We start from the raw sequence: 12,752 nt of genomic DNA, 5'->3' as shown, positions 1-12,752 counted from the left end.
CCACTGCGCGCCCGAGCCCATCGCCTCGTACCGCGTTATGTACAGGAACGCATAGCACAGCGACGATGACATCGACAGGCACTGCCGCGGAGATAGAACAATTCTGATATTACAATAGTTGTCTTTATTTAGTTTATCAACATATGTCAAGTAAATACGGAGTACTAACGACTATGAGTTTTAGCGAACTGGTTAGCACGGCCTCCAGAGAGAGGATTAGCACGAAAGGCATGAAGGAGGTGAGGTAGGCCAGGCCTGCGCACACCGCCGCCACGCTTGCGCCTCGGAACAGCTTCGACATCATGTAACTGAAAACAAACATAAATTTTGATTTAATTTATGGTAACACAAAAAAAATCTTATTAAATAGACTACAGCGCACTCAATAGTTCATGATCGAAATAGCACAATATAATTTTGTTGAGTACCAACTTACCAAAAAGACAGCACAGAGAAGGCAAATAAGAACAATAGCACGAAAACAAGGGATGGCGCTGTGTGCGGCAGCACGCCGCCCGCGCACAGCACCGCGGCGATGCAGGCGGCCGTCACCACCAGCTCGCACAGCGACCACACGAACCACGACAGCGTGTGGTGCGACAGACTCACACCCATCACCGACATCAGCTGAATGACAAGTATCCAAGGATAAATAACATTAACTCAAGGGAGTAAAGTGCCATTTGGTTTAATTGTTACATACATTTTTGTCACAGGTGTTTCTTTGAAAATTCCCACATATGCCTTGCAAATACTATTTTTATCAATATAGTTATAAAAAATTCTTATTTATATTTTCAGAAGTAAACTTACCACGGTATTACCACTTTCCTTCTCAGACACGATGAAGCGCACGACAGAAGTAGTGGTGAACAGCAGAGAGAAGTAGAACGCCACAATAAGAGACTGCGACTCGTATAGAGATGTTTGGAAACTGGAATAAGAAACAGAATAAACAGTAACCTTCGAAACTTTGAAAAAGATCATTCTAAAGGAAATAGTACTGACAAGTCTTTCCTATAGCAGGGATAAGGTTCTTGCTGCGTGTATGTCGCCCAGTCTGCCTCTCTGGCCCTGCCGAGGCCGTCGGCAGCCACATCTATGATGGCCTTGTCGATGATGTCTTGTATCTGGATGAAGCCGCGGAAGTAGCGCATGTTGTCTATGAAGTTTGACTCTGGACCCGGGATCCAAAGGCTGGTGAAAAGTTATTGTTAAAACAGGTAGGTAATTTTCTTCTGAGTAATACTGGGGTAAAGTTACTTAGAGTTTTTAGTTATTAACAAATAGGTTTTTAAGTTACTATTGGATAAATATACTACGAAACAATACTTACTAATTCTTCTTTCGAGTTGTGGTCGGTACATTCTCTATGTCCATCCTTATTTTGTATTCCACATTGAGTGGCACCTCTAGACTCGTCTCATTGTTTAAGAACACGAGACCGGCTGAGAACTCATTGACTCTCATCAGCTTGACGGCCTCGAGGCTGAGCTGGTGCTCGTCCGACACCGGCCTGAAGCGGTTCAGGTTCACGCACTCCAGGATATTGGATCCTCTCTGCAGGATGCTGCCCAAGTCCTACAGTTTGACACATTGTTAAAAACGATTAAATGTAGATTTATGGTATCGGGAAAGGTCTTTGTAAAATATAATTAAAGCTTTTTGGTCTTGATGTTTGGTAGATTACAGTAGTTAATTTTTCTCTCTTAACTAAATAAGATTGAAATGTCTGTTGGCGTCGTTTTCACTCCGCACTAATAGATGGCGCTGTGGCGAGACCGTCTTACATTGAAACGCGATATTGTGAACGTCTCGCCACAGATCTAGTCGCCCGCTAGTCGCGGGCTCTTCGGTGATTTGTCGGTTGTTCTTTGCGTTGTTATTGTGGTTGTCATTGCGTTCTGTAGAAGTCGTTTGTTTCTGAAGTTTGGTCGTTGGTCAAGTCCTGGGGTTCAAATTCGGAACCCAAGTTACGCAGGAAACACAACAATGTCAATGTCTAGCCGTTACATGTCTCACCTGTATATCACCTAATTTGTTGAAAATCTGTTCAACATCTATTTCCGGTATCTGCACGTCTCCAAATAGTTCTGTCTTGATAGCTTCTGCTGCGGGCGCGGCCAGCAGCTGCTGCAAGGCGGCGAGGCCGGCGCGGTGCGAGGACAGCGCCCCAACCGCGGGGAACGCGTTCGCGAACCTCTGCACTAGTTCGATCATCTGCACCATTGGTGCGAAAGTCTCGTTTGCCTGAAAGAGAGCAATGCTTTTTAATATCGCGGAATGGCAAGTACGTTTAGGCTTGTCTTTTAAATCACGTAGGATCTATGACCATTGCGTTATTAATAATTATTATTGCACAACAAATTACGTGATTGCAACTTTGCAAATACCATTATAATCGAGTGAGAGAAATGTCAGTAATGCTTTAGTGCATGTATGTTACCTTCTGTATGATGTGATGCACGTTGGCGGTGGGGGGCGTGTACAGGATCTTGCCCATGACCAGCGGCTTCACAAAGCTCCACACGATCTTACCTCCGTCGACGCTCACAATCTGCTTGTACATCGACCGGCAGAAATCCGCTGGAATTGACAATATTATAATAAGCGTATAAAAAGGAAATGTATCTTGAGATTTCTTTGATTTAAACAAAACATACTGGGTAAGACTTCCAATTGCTCAGTGTCTGCTTCGCTGGATAAGTCTTTGGTTTCAACGATCGATTTGAAGAATCTATTGACTTGAGTGTTGAACGGCTTGCCGCACACCATCTTGCCCGCGGCCGCCATGAAGTCACCACCTGTAATATTAACTCTGCTTTTTTATTATATTTCATAACAATTAAAGTATTTGTTGAACGAATTGCAATTTAGGTAGGCCGAATCACAAACGTACAAAAAGCTAAGATCCACAAATGTCGCAGAGCTGAAAAAATTACAGTTTGATCTTTATTTTGATTATTTGATTCTCACCTCCGAATAAACTATCAAAGGTGAAATCGTTCTTGAAGTATTCGAGTACAGGTTCGTCAGCCAGCAGCCCGCTCACTCGGTCGAAGCTGTCTCGGAGTGCGGGCAGCAGCGCGGCGAGCTGCGGGAAGCTGTCCAGCACGAGCTCGCCGCGCTGCGCCGGCACCTGCGCCGCCGCGTACAGCTCGCGCAGTAACCAGTCTTTTATCTAAAAATAAACAAGTGCTTAACATTAATAAGGCTTTTACAAAAAAATCAGTATTTTTCTTCTAATTTATTATTTCTACGTATTGCCAACAACGCTACCTTAGTTGTATTTTGTGCAAGAGAAAATAATGCAAATTTTTGATTTTCAAATACAGTAGACTTACTTACATTGTTAATAATATACGAAAAATCCAAGTTCCGCAACAGAATGGGAACGATCTTCTTGGCTATATCCTCGTCCAGGTCGCAGAACTGCTCGGCGACCGCTCCAAGCACGTCGTCCAGAGTCACCACGTTCAAGTTGGTGGGCACCAGCACTCGAGACATATCCTCCGCCTCACACACCAGCTGCCTGATGCGGAATGTGTCTTTTGAAGCCAGGATCTAAGGGATTCAAGTCAATGTGAGAAATTTTATAGTCATAGTCAAAAATAAGCAATTTAAAACTATTTAAGCAAGATCGATAAAGTCAAAATAAATAAATACAGAACATATCGTTCATGATTTAAATGTAGCCTAAAATGTAGTAATTTGCTGATTTCTCTCTAGTTATTTGATGACAATTGATGAATGCATAACAATTAGTACCGGTTTGAACTGTAGATATCCTGCGTGTATGCGCGGCGCGGCCAGAGACCAGAAGTTGGTGTTGTTGATGCCAAGCGCGCTCAGCTCCAACTCCAGCTCCTCAGGATCCGAGAACAGCTCCGATACTGGGACTGGAATAAGTGTTTTAATTTTTTTTTAACATGCTAACAAAATATATTTTGGCCAAACTGCTTAATTCGTCTATGAGTATTCCTAAATGGTCGTGCGATTTCATAAAAATTCTTAGGTCTTGAAAATGCTAACGTAACGCTATCTATTTGTAAAGTTATTTCGACAGTAACTTAATTCATTTTACCTTTAATATCCTCTTCAATTAATGAGTTTCTGATCTGTTGGAGCACCAGTAGGCCGCGGCTGAGGTCTAGCAGATTGCTTTGTAGGTCGTAAGCCTTTATTAATGGTGTAAGTTCGGTTGTTAATCCATGCAAACTGGAAGAAATATGACACGAACTGTTAAGTAAATATTAATTGATTACTCAAGCTTGTGAGATTAGGTAGTAATACTTTTTTATCCGTTAATGAGAAATGGTTTATTTTAATAGCAGAAGATAGTAAAAGACCAGTAATAACTACGTACCTATAAACAATGCTGCCAAGTGTATCGTCAGTGAGTAGTTGTATAGCAGTGTCGATGACAGCGACCAGCCGGCCCTGCGCCACTCCAGCCACGTCCACTTGACTGACGACTCCGAGCAGTCGTGCCACGTGACCGATTAACGCTTCGAAATGTTCCAGAATGTTCGATATGAATTTGAAACGCCAGAACTCTTCATCTTGCAACATCGGTAGCTGTGAAATAATTCTAACTATCAGGGCCTGTCCCACCAAATTGTAAATTGTCTAATATCAATCCAACGTGTAAAACATGTGATGGAAATACCGGATTTTGTTCTCTTATCTGACAAGGACGTCATTTTTAAGCAATCTGAGCCTCTATCAGCCAGTGATGGGACAGTCGGTGTTTGTTATTCAGAAATTAACTAGAAAAAGAAACTTACATCTTCATCAATCAATGTTTTGTTTAAATTATTAACAATGACATCGATGACTTTGTTACAATCGCAGCTCTCGCAGAGATCCTGCCAAGTCTCCTCGTTTTCAAATATTAAATCTTCCGGTTCAAGATCATTCACCTACGATAAAATCAAAAAAGAAATATAAAAAATAAGTTTTACTAAACATTATCGATTGTAAATCTTTGATATATACTTACAGCTGCAACACTAACTTTACTATTTTCCACAGCCTCAACAAGATAGTCTTTCTTGATGACTTCTTTTAAACTCCTTGTAAGATCAAAGCTTTTAATGAAGTAACTTTTGAGTGGAACCTCCACGTCTAGCCTGTGTGCTACTGCTGCCTGCAGCTCTTTTAGGTATACAACCTCTTTGATACCATCTATTTCTTGCAGATGAGGTAATTCTGCTCGTATTAGTTTGAGAGTTTGTGCTGCAACTTTCGCAAATCTGGAAAAATGTAAAAGGTTATTTGCTATAGAATGTTATGGTTTTACATTTAAAAATTTCTTAATTGAATGGAATGAAAAGTAACGTGAGATGTCTTCGAATTTTTTAGCTATGTAAATTTACTGAAGAAAGAAGACGTAGGATAAGATAAAATAGGAAGTATAATTGATATTTAGATAATTGATTACTTACAAGGTGGCATTCCCAAAAGCATTTTTGGTAACATTGCGTGTGAGACACTGCGATATTTTTGTTGTGGGCGACATTATATCTTCTAGAAGATGCTGCTTCACAAGCTCCAGAAATTCATTCATAGACTTGTTGAGTTCGAACTTTGTATAGTTACGAGATGATATTAACTGAAAGAAGATAAGAAGGTACAGTTTCGGGTAACACAATATTCAGTCAAAGTAACTAACACTCTCAGAGACGTTAATTAATTAGGCAGTTTTACTGCAGATTTTTCTTTCTAGAACTCGAGAGTTGCTAACGAAATCCCTGATTATTGAATACGAGTATACCAGGGTGTTCCTAGATGAACCGTAGTTATGTTTCTTTAATTGTGTGACGGTGACTATAAACTATTTCATGCTCAGTTTTCTTTTTTTTAAAATTAATAGGAATAAAAATAATCAGTAGTTTCACCTCTTTAATAGCCATATCCCAGTGGAAGTCGTTCTTCAGCGTGTGATAAACATTGATCAAGTCCATATCCTGCAAGTGACACAGCAAGTTGTCGTACTCCTGCTTCTTGTACAGCTGCAGATTGAGTTGTTTGAACCACGTCGTGAATTGAGAGCAGAGAGTACATTGGCTGGTGGAACAATGCATAAAAGGATGGTTCCATTAAAGAAGGATAAATTTGATTTTGTCAGATATTCTTTATTTTTTTCTTACCTGTTATTTAACAACAACGTGCCAGCGTCAACAATATTTGCTAACATTCCAAAAGACGCTTTGGTGAGCGTTTCTGTAGAGAGCAATGCGATAGCTGATGTTCTAAATCTCTTTAATTTATCTTCGGTCACCCATCCTGGAGCTTGCGGGGGGCTTGGCCCGTTTAGTATTTTATCTAAATTTGATTCCATTTTGGATATATCTATATTTACAGCTGTATAGTTCACGTCGGTTGATATTTTTAAATTGCTGTCGAACATCTGGAATTACGACAGGTTTACATTATTTCGCTTAATAACTTTACGTCCTATTGTACATATGTACAAGATATAATTTGTACTGCATTTAATGTGTAAGTACCTGTGAAGCAAAGCGTAGCGGCATCAATTCCTTGATTAGTTCTGTAGTGTCCTCTAAGCAGAACTGTTGTTTGAAGGCGGCGAGCGCGCCGCTCCTGTCCGGGATGTACTCGGACAGTGTGACATTGGACTTGCAGAAGTCTTCCTTGCTGTTCACATTGATCTCTCGGATTAGGCGCACCCACTGGAATAATAATTCAATTTACGTTATTTATACGTAGAAATGTGAAAAGAATGGATCGTTATATAGTTCTTTGTGATTTGGGAGGAAATAGGTTTTTTTTTTTATATCATAAGATGGCAAACGAGCAAGCAGCCTGAATCCGCCTAAATGGCGAAGAGACCGCTGCCCATACACATTTGCAATAGCGGATGCGTTGCCTACCCTTAATCGATGGAGGAGGAGACCTACACGATCCATTCATATATCTCCCATTCCAATGCGTCTATTTCAACGTCAAATCCCCGTTCTCTTCCCATCATTTCTAAAAAAAAAGGGTGGGAAGGAAAAGGGACTAAAGTTGGGCCTATGTTTAAATAAATTTTCAATGATGGTAAGTTTTTGAACAATAGTAATCACTACTTAAAAGGTCATGTATTAGCATTTATAATATACTTACACGTATTTTATCTAAATTGTTCAAAATATCATCAGCGATGTCAAAGATTTTCTCCACATTATTCAAGAAAGTGGTAGCAAACGGTCCATTGTAAAGTATTCTAAGTTGTTTCCACCAATCACCTCCGGACAAGAATGTGACAATAACATCTTGATGCTGCATGTTGTTGTACAAATACTTCAGATACACTGGTATACCGAGGTCGTATGCATACTTGGTGGATGATTTCAAAGATTTTATTATTTCTTCCCTGTAAAGTATAAGGTAAGCAGGGGAAACTCATAAGGGCCTTTAAAAAGTCTTTAGGGTTTATTTACAACTAAAAGTGTTTTATTTTACGTTATAGTTTTGTTGTGGACACTTAGGGCTTGTCCCACCACTAGCTGATAGAGGCTCAGATAGCTTAGAAATTACGACACTGTCAGATAAGGGAACGAAATTAGATATTTCCATCACATATTTTACACGTTGGATTGTTATCAGATTCTTTCAGAATTCTTTCAAAATAACTTTAGCTAGTTAATTACTGTACCTGTTTTTTAGGAACTGGGAAATATCACTAACATTTTCTTCTTTACGGATTACATTAATAAGGTGACTTAGGGTGAGCCTTGCGTTTCTTAAATCACTTCCTACGTCGACCATTGAAAATATTACATCGTAATTCATTGCACATATTTGTTCTTTTACTTTGTCATTTTCAGTTAATATATCTTTTGTATTATCCTTGCTTTTTACACGATTACAAGTTTCTATAAAAGCTTCTGTTAAATTATTTTCATCGTTATTCAATAAATTATTTGTAATCGTATCAAAGAATACCGCAATGCCATCTGTTGGTCTTCTTTTGAATAACTTTTTAAATGCTGTTATGTCATTCAGTGTTGCGTTTTGTTTGTCTACACCTATATTAGGAACTTGAAGGCTTACATATTCTATTCTATCTAATACTTTATTTATTACAGTAACTATTCTAGCTAGATATGCTGTAGATATAAGTAACTTCTTATTGGCTTCACTAAACATATGATAATGAGGATTTGAATTATTCACTTTATAATTTAGCATCAAGTCAACAGATTTTGTTAGTTTTACTCTCATATTGTCAATGTTAATGTCTTCTTTGATAATACTTTTGTTGTGCGCGACTTCGGTCATGAAAGCTGATAAATCAATTGCCTTATTATAGGCAACTTCGAAAGTACTGTTCAAATCATCTACAGACGATGTAAAGAAATAATATTGCTGAAACAAGAATAATGAGCCACATCAATTTTAATATTACTACTTAGATCGATAACATTAACTCCTAAGACAGAGAACAGTGACAAAGAAAACTAATTGTCTTTACATTTGCATTAATATATTGCTATCTCTTTCAAGTTCAAGTTATCTCTTTCAATATTCAAGTGTCACTTGTAGTACTTACAGGTTTGGCTACTACATCCACGATGGCATTATCTCCTCGAGGCAATGAGATCCAGTAGAGGAAGGAAGGACAGACGAAAGGTTGCACGCGGGCAATGATGACCTGGTCTATGGGCCCGCCCGGCGCCGGCACCAGGCTCTTCACCACAGCCTCACAGTCCCAGAAAGTACTCTGCATTGCGCGACGGATCTAAAAGTTTAGATCGAACCAATAGTTAAGAGGTTATTGCTGATTATAACTTGCTCTAAAATTTACGAAATAGCTGCATTATCAAAAATTTTTTTTCACCTGATTCATAAAGCCGAAATCTACGAACGAGTTGCTTAGTACACCAATGAAGTCCGGCAACCTTTCATATAATAGGTATAAACTAGTTTTCTTTGTAAAACCCATCAGTTGAAGCAAATTAGCATCCGGTTCTGAAAGATTACAAAATCAAATTAAGAGCTACACTAAACCGAATAGACAAAGAGTCTGTTTTTATTAAGTGGGATAAAAATATTAAACTGTACATTTCTTACCATTGATTTCTTTAAAATAAGATAGTAAGTCATCAGCAACATTGCTAATAGAGAGAGACAGGAACTTGAGAATGTTAAGTACGGTGGTGCGCGCGAGGACGCTGCAATCTCCCTCGCAGCTTAACAACGAGCGCCACAAGCTGGCAAGAGGAGTGCCTGCCTTCACTTGTACATGGATTGAATTTAATACCACGTCCATCTTGCTGAACAGATTCCTGGAGATGTTATAATTAGTTCTTTAGTTTTTTTAGCCATTGAGTACACTACTAGCCATCACGTGTGATTGTGATCGACTTTAAAAATAAATAAAATAAAAAGCGACTCAGGGAAGATTACAAATCGAATATCGCCTCATTCTTCAACAGTTCAGTCACTAAGTTTGCAGACAGTAGCAATGGGGTTTACATACTTAAGTCAGTAAGTTAAAAATATCTTATTCACCTTATAATTGGTACACTTTGAGTATTATTCAATACATCGACGGCATGCCGCCAAGCTGTCATCAATGTAGCCTGGTCAGCAGGCTCGTCTAATGCATCCATCAAAATGTCTTTGATAATATAAAAGTCCTCTACGAAAGAATCAAACGCTCCCGAAAACCGCAGAAATATGTGCGGCCCAAAGTCTTTGCTGCTCATATTTGATTTCTGTAACAAAAAAATAAAACATTTGGATAATTTAAAACCAAGATTCATTGTTACATTGAAAACTTTAGATCTGTGAAAAGCGACGTTTGGGCAAGTTTTTAAATGGCTGTTATTTCGGGTTTTACTTACATTTCTAAATATATATTTAGATTGCAAATATAACTTCCACTCTTCCTGCGTACTTTGAGACATGCACAGCAGGCTCTCTATGCCTTTCAGAGCTTCTTTCGATGAGTTAGTTAACTTCAGAAACTCTCCCAAACTGTTGTCGGAACACGGCCAAGATTTGTTTGCGTTCATTATTTCTATTATTGGTTCTATCTGTAAAAGACAACTGAGTTAGATACTGCCTGAAAAATCAATCCAAGTTTTCCATTATTGAAGCAACTATATCATTTCTTGTTAATTCGTTTACAAATATAAATATTTTAATGTTAGAAGTGTTTTACATGTCATAATGTTGAATTTTTTTTACAAATTATCTGAACGAAAAATTGTATACATAGAGCAATCATTATGCCAGAAAAATTCCTCGACACGAGAGGACTTTCTGGATTAGCCAGGACTTAAGATTAATGTCTCACCTTAGTGTCATCTCTGGCTACCAGGTCGACTGCTTCATGCAGCAGCTGCGGGAAGCGAGGAATGACTCGTCTCAAACTGTCCACCGTGTCTGACGGTAAAGGGGATGGGATCGTTTCGTTCTTTAATATCGCTGAAAGGGCCAAGTAAAATGATTAAAACAAACATAATATTAGTGACTTAAACAAGATAATAGGATGGAGCTATGATTGTTAAGTGTTTTTACCTTGAACTAACTTAACAACATCGTCTACAAGCAGCATCGGGCCTGTTGCTACACCCAGACCGTATTTAAACTGCAGCCAAACTTCGCTCGTTATATCAAAGATATCTCGGTCCATAAGATCAAGGATTTCGAAAGCCAATTTTATACTGAAAATAAAATGCATATGGTTATTATGATCGACCAATAGTGGTTAAATCATATATCAGCGGTCTATCAGGAACGTTTGCGTGTGTGCAAAAACTATTCGTAACGTAAACGATATGTTTTTGTACTTTACGGCCAATAGGGCCGCTTCACAAAATCTTATACCTATTTAGTCGGTAAGTTACCAAAAATGTCTCATGAATATTCATAATAAGCCCTCAGCAAATCTAGGGCTTGTCAAAGTCATTTGTTCTTTGACGACTATAATGTTTAAAGTAGGTCCCAAACATGTGATAGTTCTAAGTAAGTTTCTATTTATAAGATTTTCGTTTTTACCTTAAGCTTATACTCCAGTTTCGTGGACTGAACCATAATGTCTTGACCTCTTTTATCATGTCAGCAACATGGCGACGCATCTCTTCGTTCATACCGTAGCTCTTATATTCAAATAAATATGGATAGAAACTATCTATTTTCTCGTACAAATTCCTTAACCCTTTTATTAGTTTGGTCCATTGGATAGTTTGCTTTTCACCTCCTGCCATTAATAATTTTATCTAGAACATAAATTTAAACATAACACAATATAAATATTATTTGCTTTGCTTATAAATTCAATTATTTCAATACTAACAGCTTGTCCTAGATTTGAATCACGCTTCAATACATTTTCAAATACTTCGCTGATATTACATAGAGTTGATACGATGTCTTCTTCGTTAACATTCGGTGGAAATTTTAGATACTTGGAAGCGTTGGCAGCTCCCCTACACAGTGAATCTAGGCTGTATGTTGACAGCAACTTGAATAGCTGAAAAGAGTATAAAAGACATCAAATTTGTCAAAAAAATATACGTCTACATAAAGTCTTCGTAAAATTAATCTTACTAATATTATAAATGCGAAAGTTTAGATGGATGGATGGTTGTTTGTTAGAGTTTGTAACCTTAACTGAATGGATCTCGATGAAATCTGGTATAAATATAGAGCATAGTCTGGAAGAACACATAGGCTGCTTTACTTTTGTTTTCTTAATACCAGGCGGACGGAGTCGCGGGCGAGAGCTAGTTAATGAATAAAATGAATTGAATAAGTACACGACAGACATTTTGATCTTTTACCTACGGTTTTAGATATTAAAAATGATGGCAGTACCTTATGTTGATCCAACGCAGACGTCAGTATGGTTGTGAGTACAGCTGGGTACAACGCCTTCGCTTTCTCTGCCACTTCTAGTGGCGTGTTGTCTATATCTTTGTTCAAAGCGTCTACAATTAATGTTGCGTCTATTAGAAATGGCGCTATTTTGTATTCCAATACAGGATTTTGTTTGACTACAGCTCTGGCCAGTGCTCCATGTACAGTTACTCTGAAAGAATGTTTCAACAACTATTTTTTTTACATTGTAAGATGGCAAACGAGCAAGCAGCCAACTGCCCATAGACATTCGAGATAGCGGATGCGTTGCCTACCCTTAATCGACGGAGGAGGAGACGCACATAAAGAAGATATTTCCTGCTCCTATGCGTCTCCTCCACCGTCAAATTTACGTTCTCTTTCCATCTTATTCTGATGAGGAAAAGGGTGGAAAGTAAAACGAAACGCGGAATTGCTCCCACTTCACGCCTATCTTCTGTGTGGTCGTGGTATTACACCGGGCGAGCCGGCACTACAGTGAGAAGATGTTAAAGCGGGCTCTACCACTGTTGAAACTAAATTCTTATTGAAGATTATCATTTGATAATATCGACTTGTTATAGAAGCAGATTAAGTTGACATTTATTTAATTTGTTTATAAATGTTTGTTTCTTACAAGATATGATTCCCCACGTGTCGTTTATCACGAATTAAATTCATGATATCAGAATTTTTGTTGACATTAATAACATTATTCCAATTAACATGTCTCGGTTCCTCCTCATCTAAACGGTTAATAGCTCGACTGAAATTCCTGAGAACATCGAAGTCATGATCTAAATTATAAAGTAGCGAATTCGTGTTTTTTCCCAAAGTTTCTTGAATAAAAAGTGATGCCATTGAATTGATCTGAAAAATTAAATAAAAATGTGAAC

General features: G+C 38.3%; 1 protein-coding gene across 1 annotated transcript in view; it reads right to left on the bottom strand.

Moving 5' to 3' along the window:
* The window catches only part of LOC106107719, a 45,420-nt gene that overhangs the window by 8,834 nt on the left and 23,834 nt on the right, over window positions 1-12,752 (bottom strand). Inside the window, exons 12-44 of the mRNA XM_013288704.1 lie at window positions 12,494-12,726; window positions 11,836-12,049; window positions 11,315-11,491; window positions 11,017-11,237; window positions 10,537-10,682; window positions 10,313-10,443; window positions 9,858-10,049; window positions 9,523-9,728; window positions 9,082-9,296; window positions 8,849-8,979; window positions 8,561-8,749; window positions 7,664-8,376; window positions 7,132-7,381; window positions 6,513-6,695; window positions 6,153-6,412; window positions 5,901-6,069; window positions 5,448-5,614; window positions 5,003-5,255; window positions 4,788-4,922; window positions 4,367-4,578; window positions 4,085-4,218; window positions 3,769-3,899; window positions 3,349-3,564; window positions 2,977-3,181; window positions 2,664-2,804; window positions 2,447-2,586; window positions 2,023-2,250; window positions 1,337-1,581; window positions 1,009-1,197; window positions 814-934; window positions 437-627; window positions 170-308; window positions 5-81 (exon numbers count right to left, since the gene is read on the bottom strand). Coding sequence (XP_013144158.1) covers window positions 5-81; window positions 170-308; window positions 437-627; window positions 814-934; window positions 1,009-1,197; window positions 1,337-1,581; window positions 2,023-2,250; window positions 2,447-2,586; window positions 2,664-2,804; window positions 2,977-3,181; window positions 3,349-3,564; window positions 3,769-3,899; window positions 4,085-4,218; window positions 4,367-4,578; window positions 4,788-4,922; window positions 5,003-5,255; window positions 5,448-5,614; window positions 5,901-6,069; window positions 6,153-6,412; window positions 6,513-6,695; window positions 7,132-7,381; window positions 7,664-8,376; window positions 8,561-8,749; window positions 8,849-8,979; window positions 9,082-9,296; window positions 9,523-9,728; window positions 9,858-10,049; window positions 10,313-10,443; window positions 10,537-10,682; window positions 11,017-11,237; window positions 11,315-11,491; window positions 11,836-12,049; window positions 12,494-12,726 — 6,554 coding nt within the window. The remainder of the gene's footprint in view (window positions 1-4; window positions 82-169; window positions 309-436; window positions 628-813; window positions 935-1,008; window positions 1,198-1,336; window positions 1,582-2,022; window positions 2,251-2,446; window positions 2,587-2,663; window positions 2,805-2,976; window positions 3,182-3,348; window positions 3,565-3,768; window positions 3,900-4,084; window positions 4,219-4,366; window positions 4,579-4,787; window positions 4,923-5,002; window positions 5,256-5,447; window positions 5,615-5,900; window positions 6,070-6,152; window positions 6,413-6,512; window positions 6,696-7,131; window positions 7,382-7,663; window positions 8,377-8,560; window positions 8,750-8,848; window positions 8,980-9,081; window positions 9,297-9,522; window positions 9,729-9,857; window positions 10,050-10,312; window positions 10,444-10,536; window positions 10,683-11,016; window positions 11,238-11,314; window positions 11,492-11,835; window positions 12,050-12,493; window positions 12,727-12,752) is intronic.

This window comes from Papilio polytes, unplaced genomic scaffold (genome assembly GCF_000836215.1).
Source record: "Papilio polytes unplaced genomic scaffold, Ppol_1.0 DF821911.1, whole genome shotgun sequence".
NCBI classification, from domain to species: Eukaryota; Metazoa; Arthropoda; class Insecta; order Lepidoptera; family Papilionidae; genus Papilio; species Papilio polytes.
Note: the sequence above shows the minus strand (reverse complement) of the source record. Positions and strands in the feature narration are given on the sequence as shown.